This window comes from Eptesicus fuscus, chromosome 21 (genome assembly GCF_027574615.1).
Source record: "Eptesicus fuscus isolate TK198812 chromosome 21, DD_ASM_mEF_20220401, whole genome shotgun sequence".
NCBI lineage: Eukaryota > Metazoa > Chordata > Mammalia > Chiroptera > Vespertilionidae > Eptesicus > Eptesicus fuscus.
Genome location: NC_072493.1, coordinates 12,699,005 through 12,717,336, shown reverse-complemented (window position 1 = coordinate 12,717,336; position 18,332 = coordinate 12,699,005). Strand labels below are relative to the sequence as shown.

Here is an 18,332-nt window from a genome sequence, read left to right as displayed (position 1 = left end):
AGTAATAGAAAAGTAAATATTTAGAAATTTGGATCTGAACTAGATACTTTCTGATATTAAAGTTTAGGAAAGATAATTGGTGTCTACCCCTTTTTTGTGTATAGGAAAGGAGAAATTAGAAATGAAAAATTATTAGAAGTTTCTTAGTGAAGTTACATTGATTTATTTATCTGAATTCAGTATTAGTGAAGAAATAAAACAAATTCAGAAAAGACCATGTACGGTGGGCAAAAAATAGGAGGAAGACAAGCCGTTAGGGGTTTGTGTATTTAGCACACTATTCCAACTCCTCAGCCTCAAGCCATTCAGGATTCCACACGTAGCTGTGGTTCCTCCCTGGTTGGAGTAGAGACAGAATCTTCTGTGGGGTAGAGAATACCACTTCTCACAGTGCTCTCTCTCCAAAGACCTTCGAGAAATTAGGTTGAGGATAGCCATTAGTTTGGAGCCAAAGGTTTTCACTCTGCATGTGTAAAATTATTTTTTATGGGGATGTAAGTTTTGTGTATTGCCAATTTAAAACATTTTGAATATAAAAAGATAAGAAATCTAAACTATAATATAACTTGGGAAATAATAAACTTGATTAAAAAACAGAATGGACTCTGGCCAGTGTTGGTTAATGGTTAGAGTGTGGCCCGAACACTGAAGGATCACAGGTTCGATTTCTGGTCAAGGGCACCTACCTAGGTTGCAGGTTCGATCTCTAGCCCCAACTGGGGCTCATGCAGGAGGCAACCATTTCATGTGTCTCTCTCACATTGATGCATCTCTCTCATCATCAGTGTTTCTCTCTTTCTCTCTCTCTACCCCCTCCCTCCCTCCTTTCTATCTCTCTCTCTAAAAATCAATGGAAAAAAATATCCTCAGGTGAGGATTAACAAATAAACAAGAAAAAAATAGAATAGGTCTTGGTTGGGTGGCTCAGTTGGTTGGAGCATCATCCTGTACACCAAAAGGCTGCAGGTTCAATTCCTGGTCAGAGCACATCTCTAGGTTGCAGGGTCAATCCCCAGTCAGGGCACATACTAGTACAGGAGGCAACCGTTGATGTCTCTCTCACATCAAAGTTTCTCTTACATCAATGTTTCTCTTTTCCTTCCTCTCTCTCTAAAAATCAATGAAACATATCCTCAGGTGAAGATTACAAAACAAAACAGAACGGGCTTCCAGTTAAGATGTATAGTAACATGTAATATTCAGTAGAACAAAGTATTTCACTGCTTTGTAAGTAAGACTTTTTATTTCTGCTACAACTAGAAACCAAATTGGGTCAGTGAAAAATAATTTTTCCTCTAATGGTTTACTTTAAAGAGCTTATCTCTTTAAAGTGAAGTATCCATAGAATAAATCTCCAGACATGATCAGTTGATGCAGAATGATCTGTGGTGGACGGGCCTGGGTAGGTAAAACTCATGAGTGGTGCTGAGTTTAGCAGGTGCATTTCATTTTTAGTTCTGAACGTAATACAATCTTGCTCTCCATGCTCCTTAGGCTCACATTGTCCTTGAAGTTCCTCCATATCATAACCCAGCAGTTACAGCTGCAGTGCAGGTGCACTTTTATCTTTGCAATGGCAAGAGGAAAAAAAGCCAGTCTCAACGTTTTACTTACACACCAGGTAAGAGGTGTTGTGATGTATTGCTACAGACCTTTCTTTCATAATGAAGAAAAAGTTATCCAGTGAATTCTATATTAGGATGTTCAAGGGAGAGTGGCTTATAATTAATAAAAATCCCAACATATGTCTAATCTCTAAAATTTGTGTTGACCTTAAATATTAGATGTGATATCAATTGCTATTTTGTAGTCATTTTTATAAGGAAATTAAAAGTTTGAATATAGATTTGAAGTCTGTTTTTCAAAAGCTACCAAAATCACCAGTACTACAGGAAGGGCAGGTGTTTGTGAATATGTGTGAATTCCCCTTGTGCACTTAGTACTGCAAGACTTGAGCTTTAAAGGGGGGGTGGTCACATGATCAAATTTGTGTTTCAAAAATAATTTTTCTACAATTTATAAATGTATCAAGGTAATATGTTGTATTTACACAGTTAAATGTCATATATACTCAATAAATTAAAAAGTTAAAAATAAAATTATTTTCCCCATATTTCTTCTGTTTCTATAAGATGTTAGTAACCATTTTTTTTTTTCAAATTACTAACTGTGGAGAGTGAGATTTATATGGGAGAGGCCCAATGTTAAAAAGGTGATTCAAATAGGTAGAATGTTTTGAATGTACAGAAAGAGTATTAATAATGATAAAAGAATATTAAATTTCTGAGAAAGTTGGGAGGAGATAAGATTTAAAATACAGATGTTGGAATGGGCCTTAGGTGGAAAGAATAGGAGGGAAGGTAAAGAAAATGAACACATTAGGAAGGTTTGTTGATATAGTATGGAGAGTTTAGGGGGTTTCCATATGATTGCATCTAATTTTTTTTTTCTGTAAATGATGTGGAGTTTCCTGTTGTGAGAGAGGGGAGTGTGGTGATTTGGCACTTTGAAGAGTGTGGAGAAGTTTGATACAGTTGTTGTAAAGACAACAACTAAAGACATATAGTCCAAGAGTAATCAGTGCTGTCGAGATTGGGGACTGTAAAGTCTAACTCGAACAAGAAGGGAGAGGGGAGGGCTTTTGGGATTGGGGAAGGGGGAAGCAGTAGTGTCAGCAGATTAGAGGATTTGATTACTACCATCATAGTGGTAGTAATTGAATGGTAACAGAAAGAAGAGTATAATGCATTTACATTATTAGCTTGTGAACTAGGAGGACAATATAAAGGCAGTGTCCTAACCGGCATTCCATATGAATGGAAATCATTGGGGCTCTCAGAGTGCAGAGAGAATATTGCATTGGGCTCCAGCTGTCCTCACTTGCCTTATGGTTGACAGAATACAAATCAGGTAGCACACTAACAAGGAAGAAAGGATACACAGGAGTGTTTGGACAGTCCTTATTCTGGTTAATCGCTGTTTTTTTTCTCTATAGCATTGATTTATTTTTTTTAATGACATTTTGAATAAAATTAAAAAGAAAAACAAATACATTACTGTGAATTTTTAAAAAATACAAGTTGAAAAAATATTTTAAAACACCCAAATTCTCTTCCATCTGAAACTATCATTCTGTCCTTATAGATCCTTTTGATCCATATATAGACACAACTTTTTAAAAATAGAAATGGAACAATCCCATGTATACTAATTTTGTAACATGAGCATTTTTATTTTTCCTCAACAGTGGATAGAGTTCTACATAATTTTACTAGCTTCTTCGTATTCTAGTGTATGACCTTCTCTTTATGTCATAGATACTTTGTCTTGTTAATTTGTATGAATTCTTTATGTTAAGATTTTAGCCTTTATGTTTGTGGCAAGTAATTTCTATTAAAATTTTACTATAAAAATTTTAGATACTCATAAGCTGCTTGTTTTCTACTAAAGGATTTGTCAATTTGTTACCTTTTTGGCAACCCCTTAGCAATAGGAATCTGACTAATGTCAATATGCAGTGGAGAAATAATCATTAATTGCAAATGGCTTTTAATTGTTTTTTAAAATTGGAAATGATATTTAGCATTATTTGTCCCACAATCAGTTTACTTTATTAAATGAAGATAGTTAATAGAGCACAGAGCTCTTCCCTAATGGTGTTGCCTGAAATTCTTCCCAGTCTCTAGCTCTTTAGAACTTCTGATGTGGGAGTCCCACCCCCACCCCAGCATCCCTCAAGGTGTTAAGGGGAATGTACCTCCTTCTGAAGCATAGCAGAAGTTATTGGTACTGGAGGTATCATCTGAGCTCTGGTTTTAGAATAATGGGCCTTAAGGGGCAGCATTAGAGCCAGAATCTCATGTATAATATTTTGCTGGTGGGAAAATATATTGTGTTCTAAGTAGTTGACTGGACAGACCAGCTTTGGTTTTTGGTTGTTTCATTTAGGAGAGAAAACTTGCCTTACTGTCAGGACATCAGGTCTCAGTTTTGCCACAGACTGTACCCACTGATTAACTTCTCCATAAAATAACGATGTAAGACCAAAGCAATGGTTTTCAAATTTTAAAAAATATTTTATTCAAATAAATTGTTATTCAAAGGCCAATATATAGTAAAAAAAAAAAAAAAAAGAAAAGAAAAAAAGAAAAAAAAGGATGAAAGCAAGCTTAGGTGCTCTGCTTGTCCTGGAAGAGGAAATCCAGAGAGTTTCTACTCTTTGGATCCTACTCTTCCACATCTATCACTTGAAGAAGTTCATGAGGCTTCTCATACTTTGAAAACCCCAAAACCAATGATTTATTTTTTCTTCTGGATCCTTTCATCAATGTTCTAAATTTCAGAAGGAGCATATACAACACAAAAAGTAGAGTTAATCTGTTTCTAAAACTCAACTCATTCTACATATTGTAAGGTTTCTAAAACAATATTTCCCTCCAAACAAAAATAAATTACCATACACCAGAAATGAGGACTTTGTTTCTGTCAGGTTGGAGTCTGAATCCCTTCTTGACCAAAGAATGATACTTGATTTGGCAGAGTGGAAGTACACTTGATTTAGCAAAGCAATTCTCAGTCTGAGTACCCAGATGTGGGTTAGGAACATAGAATAAGAATTGGACCAGGCAAAAAGATGGATGTTATGCTGTAGTTTTTAACCCCTCTATCTCCTTTTTAGTGCATGATAATCAACTACTTATATAACCAAGGGCCCCACCTGCTCATTCAAAACTAAGGGGATTTCTCGGATATTCTTCTTCCTTATGTAGAACTGTAACTCTGGATATAGAATTTACTGTGGCTTTCCTGGGATCAGAGAAGGAGTTGAAGTAGAAAGGGAAGAAAAAAAAATTCAGTGGTCCAGGGAGAAAGTTCTAGTTCTGCCAAAGTCAGAAGAAAAATAAATACATTAAGACATTAGAGCTTGGCCGGCATGGCTCAGTGGTTGAGTGTCGACCTATGAAGCGGCGTGGCTCAGTGGTTGAATGTTGGTTCTATTTCCGGTCAGGGCACGTGCTGGGATTTCGAGCTTGAACCCCCAGGGTGGCACGTGCAGGCGTCAGCCAATCAGTGATTCTCTCTTATCACTCATGTTTCTTTCCCTCTCACTTCCTCTCTAAAAAAAAAAAAAAAAAAAAAAAGACATTAGAGAGGTCAGGAGCCAGTAGACACAGTAAACCATACTTAGAACACCTCAACAAGAATCAGAAACTGGATGGAGGCCTGGGTTAGGAATGAGAGCATTATAGCAGAAGCAACAAGAAGATGGGGGATATACTTTTCTCTCTGTCCTTGGGGTTGTTGGCTCACCAGTTGCCAGATTTAGAGGCTAAAGTGGATGAATGACGAGCCCATGCTTTTCTTGCTAGAAAGCCAGACTAAAGTGTAGAACTTAAATGCACCCCCAAACAAGTGTTTCATTAATTACCTCTTCTACAATAAAAGATATCATGGCTGTCTTAATTCACTTCCGCAGATTGAGGCCATGCTTATGTGAAGAGACTTGTACTAGGTAAGGGTTTGGTAAATGGCCAGATGAGATTTGACCTTGCTTTGGGTATCATTTATTTTCTTTTAATGTAAAATGAAATACAGTCGGCCCTCTACATCCACGGACTTCCAACCACAGATCAAAAAACAGCACAGGTATTTGTTGAAAAAAATCCATGTATAAGTAGACCTGCACAGTTCAAACCTGTGTTGTTCAAGGGCCAGCTGTACTTCCATTTTGTGAAGATCATGAAATTTTTAATTATGTTAGTAAGTAGTACAAACTTAGAAGGAAGAATGAGATGTGAATTCAGAAAAATTATTTTTAAATGATTTATAGCACTTCAATAGGAAGCTAAAGTAGATAATTTCTAGAAAAGTGAATCATATGCTTGCCAAGAGACATAATGAAATCTGTTATCTTGACACAATAAATTAACTGGTGGTTCTTTCCTGTTTTGATATACATATTAAACAAAATAAGCAGAATGCATTGATTCCTACTTTGAGTAGTCCTTTCATCAGTTGGACTCATCCTAAATCACGACTCTGCTACCTTTTTTGATGTGATAAGGGATAATAGCTGATATTCAGAGCCTCTGCTTTGCTTGATGGAATGGTGAAATGAAATCGTCATTGGTAAAACAGTAAACTGCAGTGCTTAAAAGCATGGACTTTTTTTTTTTTTTTAACTTGAGTACTTTTAGAGCAAGAACTACTTACTCCCTGTTGTCTTATGCTTGTTGACTTCACATATATTATCTGCCTTCCCTGAAGGCATTTTATAGGGTTTTTTTTTTGTGTGTGTTTTTTTTTGGTTTTTTTTGCATTCTCCTTCTATTGTTACAGGCAATTGAGTTTTCAGTTCGTGGCTTGGATTTACGCTATAGTTGTGTAGCCTAGAATGAAGGCCTTTTATAAATTTTTTTGTATTGTAATAATATTTACTTTAATCCTCCCCCTGCTTTCTCTCCCCCCCCCCCCCCCCCCCCCAGTTTTGATGAAGCAAGAACACAGAGAGGAAATTGACTTGTCTTCGGTTCCATCATTGCCTGTGCCTCATCCTGCCCAGACCCAGAGGCCTTCCTCAGATACAGGACATCCATGTGACAGTGTACTGTCAGCACAGAGAAGCTTGGTTTGTCCCATCCAGCAAACATATGCATCCATGGTAACCTCATCTCATCTGCAACAGTTGCAGTGTAGGGATGAGAGTGCTGGTAAAGAACAGCATATGCTGCCTTCTTCAGTCATGCACCAGCCTTTTCAAGTCACACCAACACCTCCAGTGGGGTCTTCCTATCAGCCTATGCAAACTAATGTTGTGTATAATGGACCAACTTGTCTTCCTATTAATGCTGCCTCTAGTCAAGAATTTGTTCCTGTTTTGTTTCAGCAAGATGCAGCTCTTCCTAGTTTAATAAATCTTGGCTGCCAACCACCATCATCCATACCTTTTCATTCTTCAAATTCAGGCTCAACAGGACATCTCTTAGCCCATACACCTCATTCTGTGCAGACCCTGCCTCATCTACAGTCAATGGAATACCATTGTTCAAACACAGGACAAAGATCTCTTTCTTCTCCAGTGACTGACCAGGTCACAGGTCAGCCTTCCCCTCAGTTACAATCCATTACATATGGGTCTTCACAATTAGGGTCTGCTACAACCGTTTCCCCAGCAGCTTCTCATCCCTTGGCCAGTTCACCACTTTCTGGACCACCGTCTCCTCAGCTCCAGCCTATGCCTTACCAACCTCCTAGCTCAGGAACCACCTCATCACCAACTCTAGCCACTAGAATGCATTCTGGACAACATTCAACTCAAGCACAGAGTACAGGCCAGGGAGGTCTTTCTGCACCTTCATCCTTAATATGTCACAATTTGTGTGATCCAGCTTCATTTCCATCTGATAAGGCAACTGTGAACATTAAACCTGAACCTGAAGAGCAAGAACCTAACTTTTCAGCAATTGGTCTACAGGACATCACTTTAGATGATGGTAAGTTCATCTTTATGTTCCTGAAGCAATGAAGATCCAGGAACTTCCTTCTCTGAGTCATGAGAAAGCTACCATAGATTGCTTATTGGCATATAGTTTGGCTTTTTAATAAGTTGTTACTTGAGATATGTTGATACATGATTTTGAGAATAGACATGAAAATCTATGCTTTCAAGTCTATTTTACCACTAATACCTGTTGTAAAGTGTGAGACTTTGAGTGCTATTCTACCACCCATTTGTGATGGAACTGAAGACATGAGATTTACTGGGCATCTTTTCTTCCAGAACATATAGTAAGGTCACAGTGTCTAGAGAGTGAAATTCAGGGGTGTTAATTCAGTAAACATTGCTGAATGCTATCTATTTGCAGGGCAGAGTTAGATACTGGGAATACTATGAATGTATTAAGATAGAGTTTTTGTTCTTGAAGAGACTCAGACAAGTAAAGAACCTGCTCCTTTGTGGCCCTGCTAGCTTGCTGAGTCAGATAGTGGAGATGGTGTAAGATTGGACTGGTTTACTGCTGCTGGTACAGCTGTTGGCACCAAGCTAAAAAGAAACTATTCATATAAATATAGCAAGTTGTTATGTAGGCCTCTGTTTTTATGAAATCAATAAATTGGGAACAAACTCTGGAATATTAATTATTTCAATAATTGAAAATTCCCCCAAATAGAATTATCATGTAATAATTTTAGGGGCTTATTCTTGGCTTTATCATCATTTATTTGGTAATAACATTTTTCTAAGTAGGAATTCAGTAAAAGCTATTATGTAAGTACTAGAGGTCCGGTGCACGAATTCGTGCACCAGTGGGGTCCCTTGGCCTGGCCTGGCCTGTGGGATCAGCTGAAACCAGCTCTCTGACATTCCCCAAGGGGTCCTGGATTGCGAGAGGGTGCAGCACAGGCTGAGGGACCCCGCCAATGCACAATCAGGGCTGAGGAGGGACGTGGGAGTTTGGCCAGCCGGGGAAGGACCATGGGAGGCCTCCAGGGCTTGTCCGGCCCATCTCACTCAGTCCCAATCAGCCGGACCCCAGCAGCAAGCTAACCTACAGGTCAGAGCGTCTGCCCCCGAATTCATGCATGGGTGGGGTCCCTCCCCCGCCAGCACCGATTGGCCCCGATCGGCCCCGATTGGGGCTGGCAGCTCCTGCATTGAGCACCTGCCCCCTGGTGGTCAGTGCACGTAATAGCGACTGGTCAACCAGTTGTTCGGTTGTTCAGTTGCTTAGGCTTTTATATATATAGACTAGAGGCCCGGTGCACGAAATTCGTGCATGGAGGGGGGTTGTCCCTCAGCCCAGCCTGTACCCTCTCCAATATGGGATCCCACTGGGATCGGGCCTAAACGGGCAGCCGGACATCCCTCTCACAATCCAGGACTGCTGGCTCCCCACTGCTTGCCTGCCTGCCTTCCTGATTGCCCCTAACCGCTTCTGCCTGCCAGCCTGATCACCCCCTTAACCACTCTGCTGCCAGCCTGTTTGCCCCCAGCTTCCCTCCTCTGCCGGCCTGGTAACCCCTAACTGCCCTCTCCTGCAGGGTTGATCACCTCCAACTGCCTCCCTTGCAGGCCTGGTACCTCTCAACTGCCCTCCCTTGCAGGCCTCGTCCTTCTCAACTGCCCTCCCTTGCAGGCCGGGTGCCTCCCAACTGCCCTCTCCTGCTGGCCATCTTGTGGTGGCCATCTTGTGTCCACATGGGGGCAGGATCTTTACCACATGGGGGCAGCTATATTGTGTGTTGCAGTGATGATCAATCTGCATATTACTCTTTTATTAGGTAGGATAGAGGCCTGGTACAGGGGTGGGGGCCAGCTGGTTTGCCCTGAAGGGTGTCCTGGATCAGGTGGGGGTTCCCTTGGGGCATGGGGCGGCCTGAGCGAGGGGCCTGTGGTGGTTTGCAGGCCAGCCACGCCCCCTGGCAACCCAAGCGGAGGCCCTGGTATCTGGAATTTATTTTCCTTCTACAATTGAAACTTTGTAGCCTGGAGCGGAGCCAAGCCTGGGGCTCCCTCTGAGGCCGGCAGCCATTTCTGTTGGGGTTATAATTGAAACTTTGTTGCCTTAAGTGGGTGGGCCCGGCCAGGGTGTGCGGAAAGCTTTGCTTCCCCTGTTGCCGGGGACAACCCTGGCCTGCTCTCTCAAGCTCTGTTCTGCCACCATTTGTTTGAATTTGTTTACCTTCTATAATTGAAACTTTGTAGCTTGAGTGGAGGCTTAGGCCTGGCAAGGGCAGGCGGAAAGCTTGGCTTCCTCTGTTACCTAGGAAACCTTGCTCTCTGTGGCTGTAGCCATCTTGGTTTGGGTTAATTTGCATGCTTGCTCTGATTGGATGGTGGGCGTGGCTTGTGTGCGTGGCTTGTGGGTGTATCAGGGGTATGGTCAATTTGCATATTTGTCTATTATTAGGTAGGATTATTCAATATGAAAATTCTAAAGATTCTGAAATATGGATATAGAATTTTAATTCTCTCTCTGATTTTGTTTGGTATATTTTTTATTTTTATTGATTTTTAACAGAGAGGAAGGGAGAGGGATAGAGAGCTAGAAACATCGATGAGAGAGAAACATCGACCAGCTGCCTCCTGCACACCCCCCACCGGGGATGTGCCCACAACCAATCTACATGCCCTTGACCGGAATCGAACCTGGGACCCTTCAGTCCGCAGGCCGACGCTCTATCCACTGAGCCAAACCGGTTTCGGCTTGTTTGGTTTTTTAATCTTTTTTTTTTATTATTGATTTGAGAGAGAGAGAGAAAGAAGAAGAGAGAGAGAAGGTGAGGGAAGGAGGGGGGGAGAGGGAGAGAGGGAGAGACATTGACTTCTTGTTCCACCTATTTGGTTGATTTTTGTATGTGCTCTGACAAGTGATCAAACCTGCAACCTTGGTGTATCCAAATGACACTCTAACCAACTGAGCTACCCAGCCAGGGCTTATTCTCTCTGATTTTGTGTTAACCTATAGAAAAGTAATTTTAGCTCAGCCATCTCCTTTACACATCTGAAGAGGCTGAGTTTACTACTTAGTTGCAAAGCTGGTATTAAATCTCAAATTCTAAACCTAAGGGGAAAGGAAGGTAAATAAAAGGTGGTGTGTCCCCTCCCAGGACTTTACCATCAGATCTATTAATGCTGTGAGATCTGAGTCACTATCAAAATATAAGAGAAGCATTTTAGGAGATCAGCACAGAGCTGTGACATCCTATGTAATAAAAGGCTAATATGCTAATTGTCCCCTTGGGAGTTTGACCAACCTGGAGTTCGACTGCTCGCTATGATATGCACTGACCACCAGGGGGTGGCGCAGAACAAAGGAAGGCCTTGGCCGGCATTGGGGAAGGAAGGCCCCGGACAGCAACCAGAAGGCCCTGATCAGCCCTGATCGCCAGCCAGGCCTAGGGACCCTATCCATGCACAAATTTCGTGCATGGGCCTCTAGTATTCTGTAAGGATTTAGCCTGTCTTCCTTGAGATGACCTTTGACCTTGATGAGTATGTTTTAAGTGAATGAGGATCAGAGGACAAATCAGATAACATGAGAAGCAGAGAGCTGTATCTGGGAAAGCGTGATTGTCTGTGGCTGGAGGGCAAATAGCTTAGTAGAAGATGGCTTTCAGAGCCACAAGGGGATTTGCCAGGTAATTTGTGTGTAAACAGGAGGTATTTGTATAAACTGAAGCAACACCTACAATTTATATAACATTTTCCTATTTCTTATTTAATTTAATCCTTAATAATCCTCTATTTATGAGGTAGATAGTGTCTTTTAAAGAATTGGAATTTCTGAAGGTCACACAACTGGTAAGTAGCAGAGCTGAGACTGGAATCAGATCTTTCAGTCTAGTCTTTTTCTTGCAGCACTACAGCTGCCTCCCAGCAGCAGCAGGCATGGTGTTTAGAAAGCTGTGCTAAAGGGGATCCCTCAAGCTTTTTTTAATTCCTAGAGAATAGTGTAACATTCTTTGTGAATGGGTGTGCAGAATTTCACTACTTGAACATATGTTCATAACTGCATCTGATCTGTGACATTTATATTGGGAGTACTTGAGGGCTGTGGTAATAAGTGTTCTCTTTATGCACAGCTGGCCTAAGTGTCACTGTTTACTTAATAATAATGAACACCAGGTAGAGAGGAGGCTACTACTTTGATGCAAAATAGATTTGAAATAAATAAAGGCTTTTCCAAATATATATAGGTTTTCAAAATGTTATTTATGCATTCTTTTGGCAGTTTTAGACTATTTATAATATAAGTGCTTTCAAGACTTATATTTAGAATTTTTTTTTCTTCCTCAGATCCTCAGTTCCATCCTGGGTATATTTAGAATTTTAATCCCTAAAACAAAGGGTTGAGACCTTGAATGATAACCTACTACCCATTTGTGATGAAACTGAAGAAATGAGATATATTGAATAGGTCTCAAAGGATATTCATTTTCTTTCCAAAGGAGACATCTTTGTCTTCTACAAAGAGATCAATGCTGGAACCTGCTTTTTTTCTGATTTATCACAGATTGCATGACTGGGGTGGGGGTGGGGGAGGCAGCAAATTGGAACTTCTAGAAAAGTTTTTTGAAAATTTTATTTCACTTTTTGATTATGTAAGGATGTGTTGCAAAAACAGAATCTGGAAAGATGAGGTCTATGAGAGCAAATATAAAAGCCATTTTATTTTTGCTCCATTCATTGTGTAGGGCACAAGATCAAGAAAAGTTCCCAGATTGTAGCTCCATAGAAGACAAGGATTGGCTATAGAATTCCCTCATTGCCACCTATTAGGAGACCTGATAGAAGCTCAGTAGTGCTAGTGGCTATTAAAGGGGAAGGGGAGGGGACTAAAATGTACTCCAGGGCACCTTGGTTTATTTGATGTATAATTTTTACAAATTTCATTTTTGATACTTAACTTGAACTCCCAAATGAATTTTTAATATTTGCTGACTGACTCATTGATTATATTATTTGGATTTGCCTTTGAAGGTAGTAAATCTCTAGATGCTTAAAAATCCTATAGTTATGCAAAGTTTTAATATAAATTCATTTTAAAAACAACATATCTCATAGGTCTTAAACTCCATAGTATTTGAATGTCTCTTTTCTGGCTACTTTTGAAAGTAAGCCATTAAACATTCCAAAAAGGATTCACACTGTTGATGTCAGAAGTGTGGAAACTTGTAGAGAATTTTTATAAGAGTATATTTGAGCCAAACTGATGATATATACCAGGACATAAGAAAATGAATATCCTTTGAGACCGATTCAATATATCTCATTCCTTCTTTTTTAAGGATAACAATTTTGCAGCAGCTTTTATGCATTTGAAATTAAGGAGGGAAGTACATGTAGGAAGATTGGCAAAAACAAAGTAGAGATTGGATTACAGGTTAACAAGATGATGTGCTCTCTTGAGGGTTAATACCCCCTTCCAGGGGTATGACTTATGGTATTTCTAAGGTATCTTAACCTAGATATACAAGAACAATGGATAAGGCTGTCTTTAAACATTTCCCTTTTTCTAAAGAGTTTTAGGCCTGGGGTGTGACTACCCAACATGACCTGCCCAGTTAGGAATTTATGACCCTGTGAAGTTACTTTCCATAGAACCCGCTTTTCTTTTCCTCCACAGCACTTAAAAGTGAACTTCCCAATTAATCTGAGCTCTTTTTATGTTAACTTTTCTACATTGTGTTAAGTATTAAGTACAAAGCAGTTCCTACTCTATAAACAGAGGAAACAAGTAATTTTTAAAAATTTTTTGTGCTATACTACATAAATATACTTTCTAATCCTTATAACACCTATTAATCCTGTTTCTGTTTTATGGTGTTTACCCCCCCTTCTTTTTTTTAATCAAGATAGCCATTAAAACACAAATAAAATATTCTTTTTATTTATTTTAAAATATTTTTATTGATTTCAGAGAGGAAGGGAGAGGAAGAGAGAGATAGAAACATCAATGATGAGAGGGAATCATTGGTTGGCTGCCTTCTGCAGGTTGGACCAAGCCCGAAACCCAGGCATGTGCCCTTGACCAGAATCAAACCTGGGACCCTTCGGTCAGCAGGCTGATGCTCTTTCCACCGAGCCAAACCGGTTAGGGCTATTTTTGAAGTTTTTAAGTAGGATGGAGTTTGTTAGGAATCATTCAAGTATTACTTGACTGTTAGTTTTAGAAATGTGGACATTATCACCTTAATTTTTTATTGTAAATTCAGTGAGATTTAACAGAGAATATACTAGTGCACCTCAGCTCAGAAATTCAAGACTTACATATGTGGAAATACCCTAATACAGCTTCGTCATTTTATAAAGATCTGAGTTTTATAGAGCCTAAGTATGCATCCAGGGTAAAACACTGAGTTAATAGTGTAAAGACTAATACCCAAGTCTCCTGACTCCTAATTCAGTACCCTAGGAGTTTTTCCAATATCTGCAATCATATTTCTCATCAACCTGCAGGTTGAAACTTCAGGAGTAGAGCAAGTAGAATAGATTAAAGAGGTGCCATTTTCTCTGTAGGGTCTGGGTTTGGGAGAGGAGTCAAGGCATTATTAAGATTATTAGATGCTCAGTATAAATAGAGTTATTTATTTATTTATTTATTTATTTATTTAAAAGACTTTATTGAGCCGGAGCCGGTTTGGCTCAGTGGATAGAACGTCGGTCTGCGGACTGAAGGGTCCCAGGTTCGATTCCGGTCAAGGGCATGTACATTGGTTGCGGGCACAATCCCCAGTGGGGGGTGTGCGGGAGGCGGCTGGTCGGTGTATCTCTCTCATCGATGTTTCTAGCTCTCTATCCCTCTCCCTTTCTCTCTGTGAAAAATCAATAAAATATGTTAAAAAAATAAAAATAAAATACTTTATTGATTTTTAGAGAGAGAGGAAAGGAGAGAGAGAGAGAGGGAAACATCAGTGTGAGAGTGAAACATTGATCAGCCGCCTCCTGCATGCCCCCTACCAATGAGTCCACAACCTTTCGGTACACGGGATGATGCCCAACCAACTGAGCCACACCGATAAGGGCATAAATGAAGTTTTTAAGTCTCTACTCCATCCTCTTTCACACCAGAGTTCACCCTAGTGATAATATGTTCCTGTGTGTCTCTTCCTCGCCAACTTCTTTGGAACATCTCAGGGCCTTTTGAGTTCAAGTTGCCCTTGTTTTATGTGGGCTCTGATGCCTCTGGATTAATACAGAACAAATCTTCTTCTATAATAGCCTTTCACATGTGTTAAATCTTGATTTCTTTTCTAGTCTTAAAAACACTCCAGCAACTGCACCCTTCTTTCACCCTCACCAACATGGTAGTTTCCCTCTACTTGAACCGTGTTTTTAGTTCCTTTTCATAGTGCAGTATCTGAAAGGGAATACACTCTTGCCAGCTCAGAGAGGATTGGGACTGTCACCTTCCTTGTGCAGAAGATTTTATCAGTATGGCCTGAGGGCTGGGGATTTTCTTGCTGCTGTTGTTTTTATTAGTTTTGTGGTTTTTTTCTTTTTCTTTTTCTTTTATTAAGGTATTATATGTGTACATATCTTACCATTGCCCCCCCCACCCCATTCCCATACATGCCCTCGCCCCCCAATGTTTTTGCATCCGTTGGTTATTCTTATATGCATGCATTCAAGTCCTTTGGTTGATCTCTTATCTCCCCCACCTCTCCCTAACCTTCCCGCTGTAGTTTGACAGTCTGTTTTATGCTTTACTGCCTCTGTATCTATCTTTTTGTTCATCAGATTATAATATTCTTTATTATCCACAAATGAGTGAGATCATGTGGTATTTTTCTTTTATTGACTGGCTTATTTCACTTAGCATAATGTTCTCCAATTCCATCCAGGTTGCTGCAAATGGTAAGAATTCCTTCCTTTTTATGGCAGCATAGTATTCCATTGTGTAGAACAGTGATGGGCAACCTTTTGAGCTTGGTTTGTCAAACTTCGCCAAAAAACTGAGCATAACTCGGGTAGTGTGTCACTTTGAGGAAAAAACATTATTTCGCAAATGTTTCATCCTCGGCATGCGGCCGCCTCAGCGGCCGCGTGTCATCAGAAATGGCTACATGTGTCAGTGCTGACATGCGTGTCATAGGTTCGCCATCACTGGTGTAGATGTACCATCGTTTTCTGATCCAGTCATCTGCTGACGGACACCTAGGCTGTTTTTAAATCTTAGCTATTGTAAATTGTGCTGCTATGAACATAGGGGTGCATATATCCTTTCTGATTGGTGTTTCTAGTTTCTTAGGATATATTCCTAGGAGTGGGATTACTGGGTCAAATGGGAGTTCCATTTTCAGTTTTTTGAGGAAACTCCATACTGTTCTCCACAGTGGCTGCACCAGTTGGTCTGGGGATTTTCTTAGCTCTGTCTTGCTGTTGGTTTAGTGAGTCATAAGTTTGGCTAAATCACATCCTTTCTCTTCCTCCTGCCTTCCCCTCATGTCTTTTTGTATATGTTGTTTTTGGAACCCATGATTAAACTTTACAATTATCCTTGTTCAGTTTCACTGAGGTGATTTGGGTCCCTCATAATCAGCCTTTCAAGCTCAGTAGAGTCCCAGAAGCATTTCTCTGTTTCAGAGCAGAGTGGCTCCCTCCTTAGGGGGGATTCCTCGACGTAATAACAGCAGCAGAATACTGACCTTTGCCAAGCCATGTTCACTTTCAAGCAGTCCCCTTGTAAGGCTGTAATATCTACTTTTTCAATCAATGAGGGCATTATATAAAACTGTTTTTGCTTTTTTCTTTGCTAGCTAGCGTAGCATTGCCCCTATTTGAAAAATGTGTTCTATATGTGTAAAATTATCAATCAGTTCTTACTCATATGTTAGTTTGTATGCCTAGAGCTGTAATTTTTCCTAAACATTTCTGTGCTTTATAGTGTGTATGTCCCCATTTTGGGGTCAAATGATAAACATTAAAACAGTGCAGAAATAGAGAAATTGTCACAGTTGTATTTTTTAGCATTTTAATTAAGATTATAGTATTGTTAAGACAGACCTTTAAATACAAGCCTGGTTAATTTATGATTGAGCTGAGTCCAGTTACAATTTTCCATTAGAGCCCCTCAGTTCCCACTTGTCCTCCTTTGTTCACAAACTAATAGAGCCGCAGCTGCAGCTCTTCAGCAAAGAGGGTACATGTTAAATATAGCCTGACCTGCTGCTGTGGTGAAAACTGACACTGCCACTTGCAGGCTCTGTGCAATAACACACTGATCCTGAATGTAGGGCAATTGCTAATTCGACTGTAAACAGGGACTCTAGATGTGACCTCAGCTGTTGCAGTTCTGTATATAGGTGACAAGAAGAGCCTGCTTTCAAGTAGCAAGGGCATGTTAAACACAAGATTCAGGTGGTTATCTTATTCAGCAGGAGGCTGGTATGGAAGAGCAGAGAAGTAACTATTATCACTGATCTCTTTCACATGTTGGATAATCATTTCACTGGTGTTTATTGTATTTAAATAAATAAAACAAAAGAAATCCATGCATAGTCGATGGTAAGAGTGTGTCACAAATGAGGTATTATAATGGAGGGGGGAGAGAAATGAGGTATTATAATTAATTAGTTAGGGGCCCTGGGCTTAAGGGAGGTAGATAATACTGAACTTGCTCCTTTTTTAAAAAATATATTTCTGATGATTTTAGAGAGCTGAAGGGAGAGAGAGAAAGTGAGGTAGAAACATCGATGAGAGAAACATCATCAATCAGCTCCCTCCTACACGCCCCTTACTGGAGATCTAGCCCATAACCCGGGCATGTGCCCTGACTGGGAATTGAACCATGACCTCCTGGTTTGTGGGCTAAGGCTCAACCATGGAGCCACACTGGCTGGGCCTGAACTTTCTCCTTTAATTGGGACTCTGGGTAACTCATGAATCCTCTTCCTGGGAAACATGCATGTACCATCTATCCTCAAACATATTTATGGTAAATAATTCCAGAGGCAGAAAGGTACCTTAAGTACTGTCCATGTAGGTTTTGGATTATGTCTCATGCAGAATGGACCATCATGGGAATTCAAGACCTTAGACATGACCATTCTTGGACATATATAATAAGAAAATTTAATTTTCAGATTCACAGCTAGGAAAAATCCAAGAGAGCCTCCCACTAAATAACCAGCATATCAAAAGTCTTCAAAATAAGTTCACTTCAAAAGTATATTTTAAAATAATTAATGAATTATGGTTACTCTTTCTTGATAATAAAACACATTTTTTGTGCACTGTGCTAGGTACTTTGCTAGTAGTTAGTTTTTTTTCTGCTACCTGTGAAAAGTGAATTATTAGCTTTATTTTTAGAGATGCAGCTCAGAGAGCTGAAGCACTTTCTGGTATTATATGGCAACAAATACAGGGACTGGCATTTGAATCCAGGTCTGTGTGAAATTTAGATTGTCTCACATGTGTTTAGTGGTTTCTGAAGTAGCTATAATTGATTATATCATCTCACCTCTATTAACACAATAAACATTTTTATGTTTGTCTGCCACGTGTAAGATACAAAGCCAGTGTCTAAGGATGTATTCTATTTTAAAATTCATATCCTATTTTTGAGTCCTTTTGAAGATGGATCATTCACAGGGACAAAAATATTTTAAATGAGAAATAATTTTAGACCACAGTTCAACTTTTGTAGTTTGGTTGTAATTCTCTGACTATGCATTACAAGGTTATATTTTGCCAGTGATTTTAGCTTTTGATAAAACTTAGGTAAATATATTTAAACTAGTGGTCCGGTGCACAAAATTCGTGCATGGGGGGGGGAGGTGTCCCTCAGCCCGGTCTGCACCCTCTCCAATCTGGGACCCCTTGAAGG

General features: G+C 39.9%; 2 protein-coding genes across 4 annotated transcripts in view; one reads left to right on the top strand and one right to left on the bottom strand.

The window, feature by feature from the left end:
• The window catches only part of NFATC3 (nuclear factor of activated T cells 3), a 103,924-nt gene that overhangs the window by 65,106 nt on the left and 20,486 nt on the right, over nt 1–18,332 (top strand). For 2 of the 3 annotated variants that reach the window (XM_008139940.3, XM_054710993.1), the window contains exons 8-9: nt 1,495–1,621; nt 6,486–7,493. In XM_008139940.3, coding sequence (XP_008138162.2) covers nt 1,495–1,621; nt 6,486–7,493 — 1,135 coding nt within the window. Of the gene's footprint in view, nt 1–1,494; nt 1,622–6,485; nt 7,494–11,260; nt 11,306–18,332 lie in introns of all 3 variants that reach the window. The other variant, XM_054710992.1, reaches the window with a different exon arrangement.
• The window catches only part of ESRP2 (epithelial splicing regulatory protein 2), a 41,486-nt gene continuing 27,314 nt past the window's right edge, over nt 4,161–18,332 (bottom strand). Inside the window, exon 15 of the mRNA XM_054710995.1 lies at nt 4,161–5,116. The gene's annotated coding sequence lies outside the window, so the exon portion shown is untranslated. The remainder of the gene's footprint in view (nt 5,117–18,332) is intronic.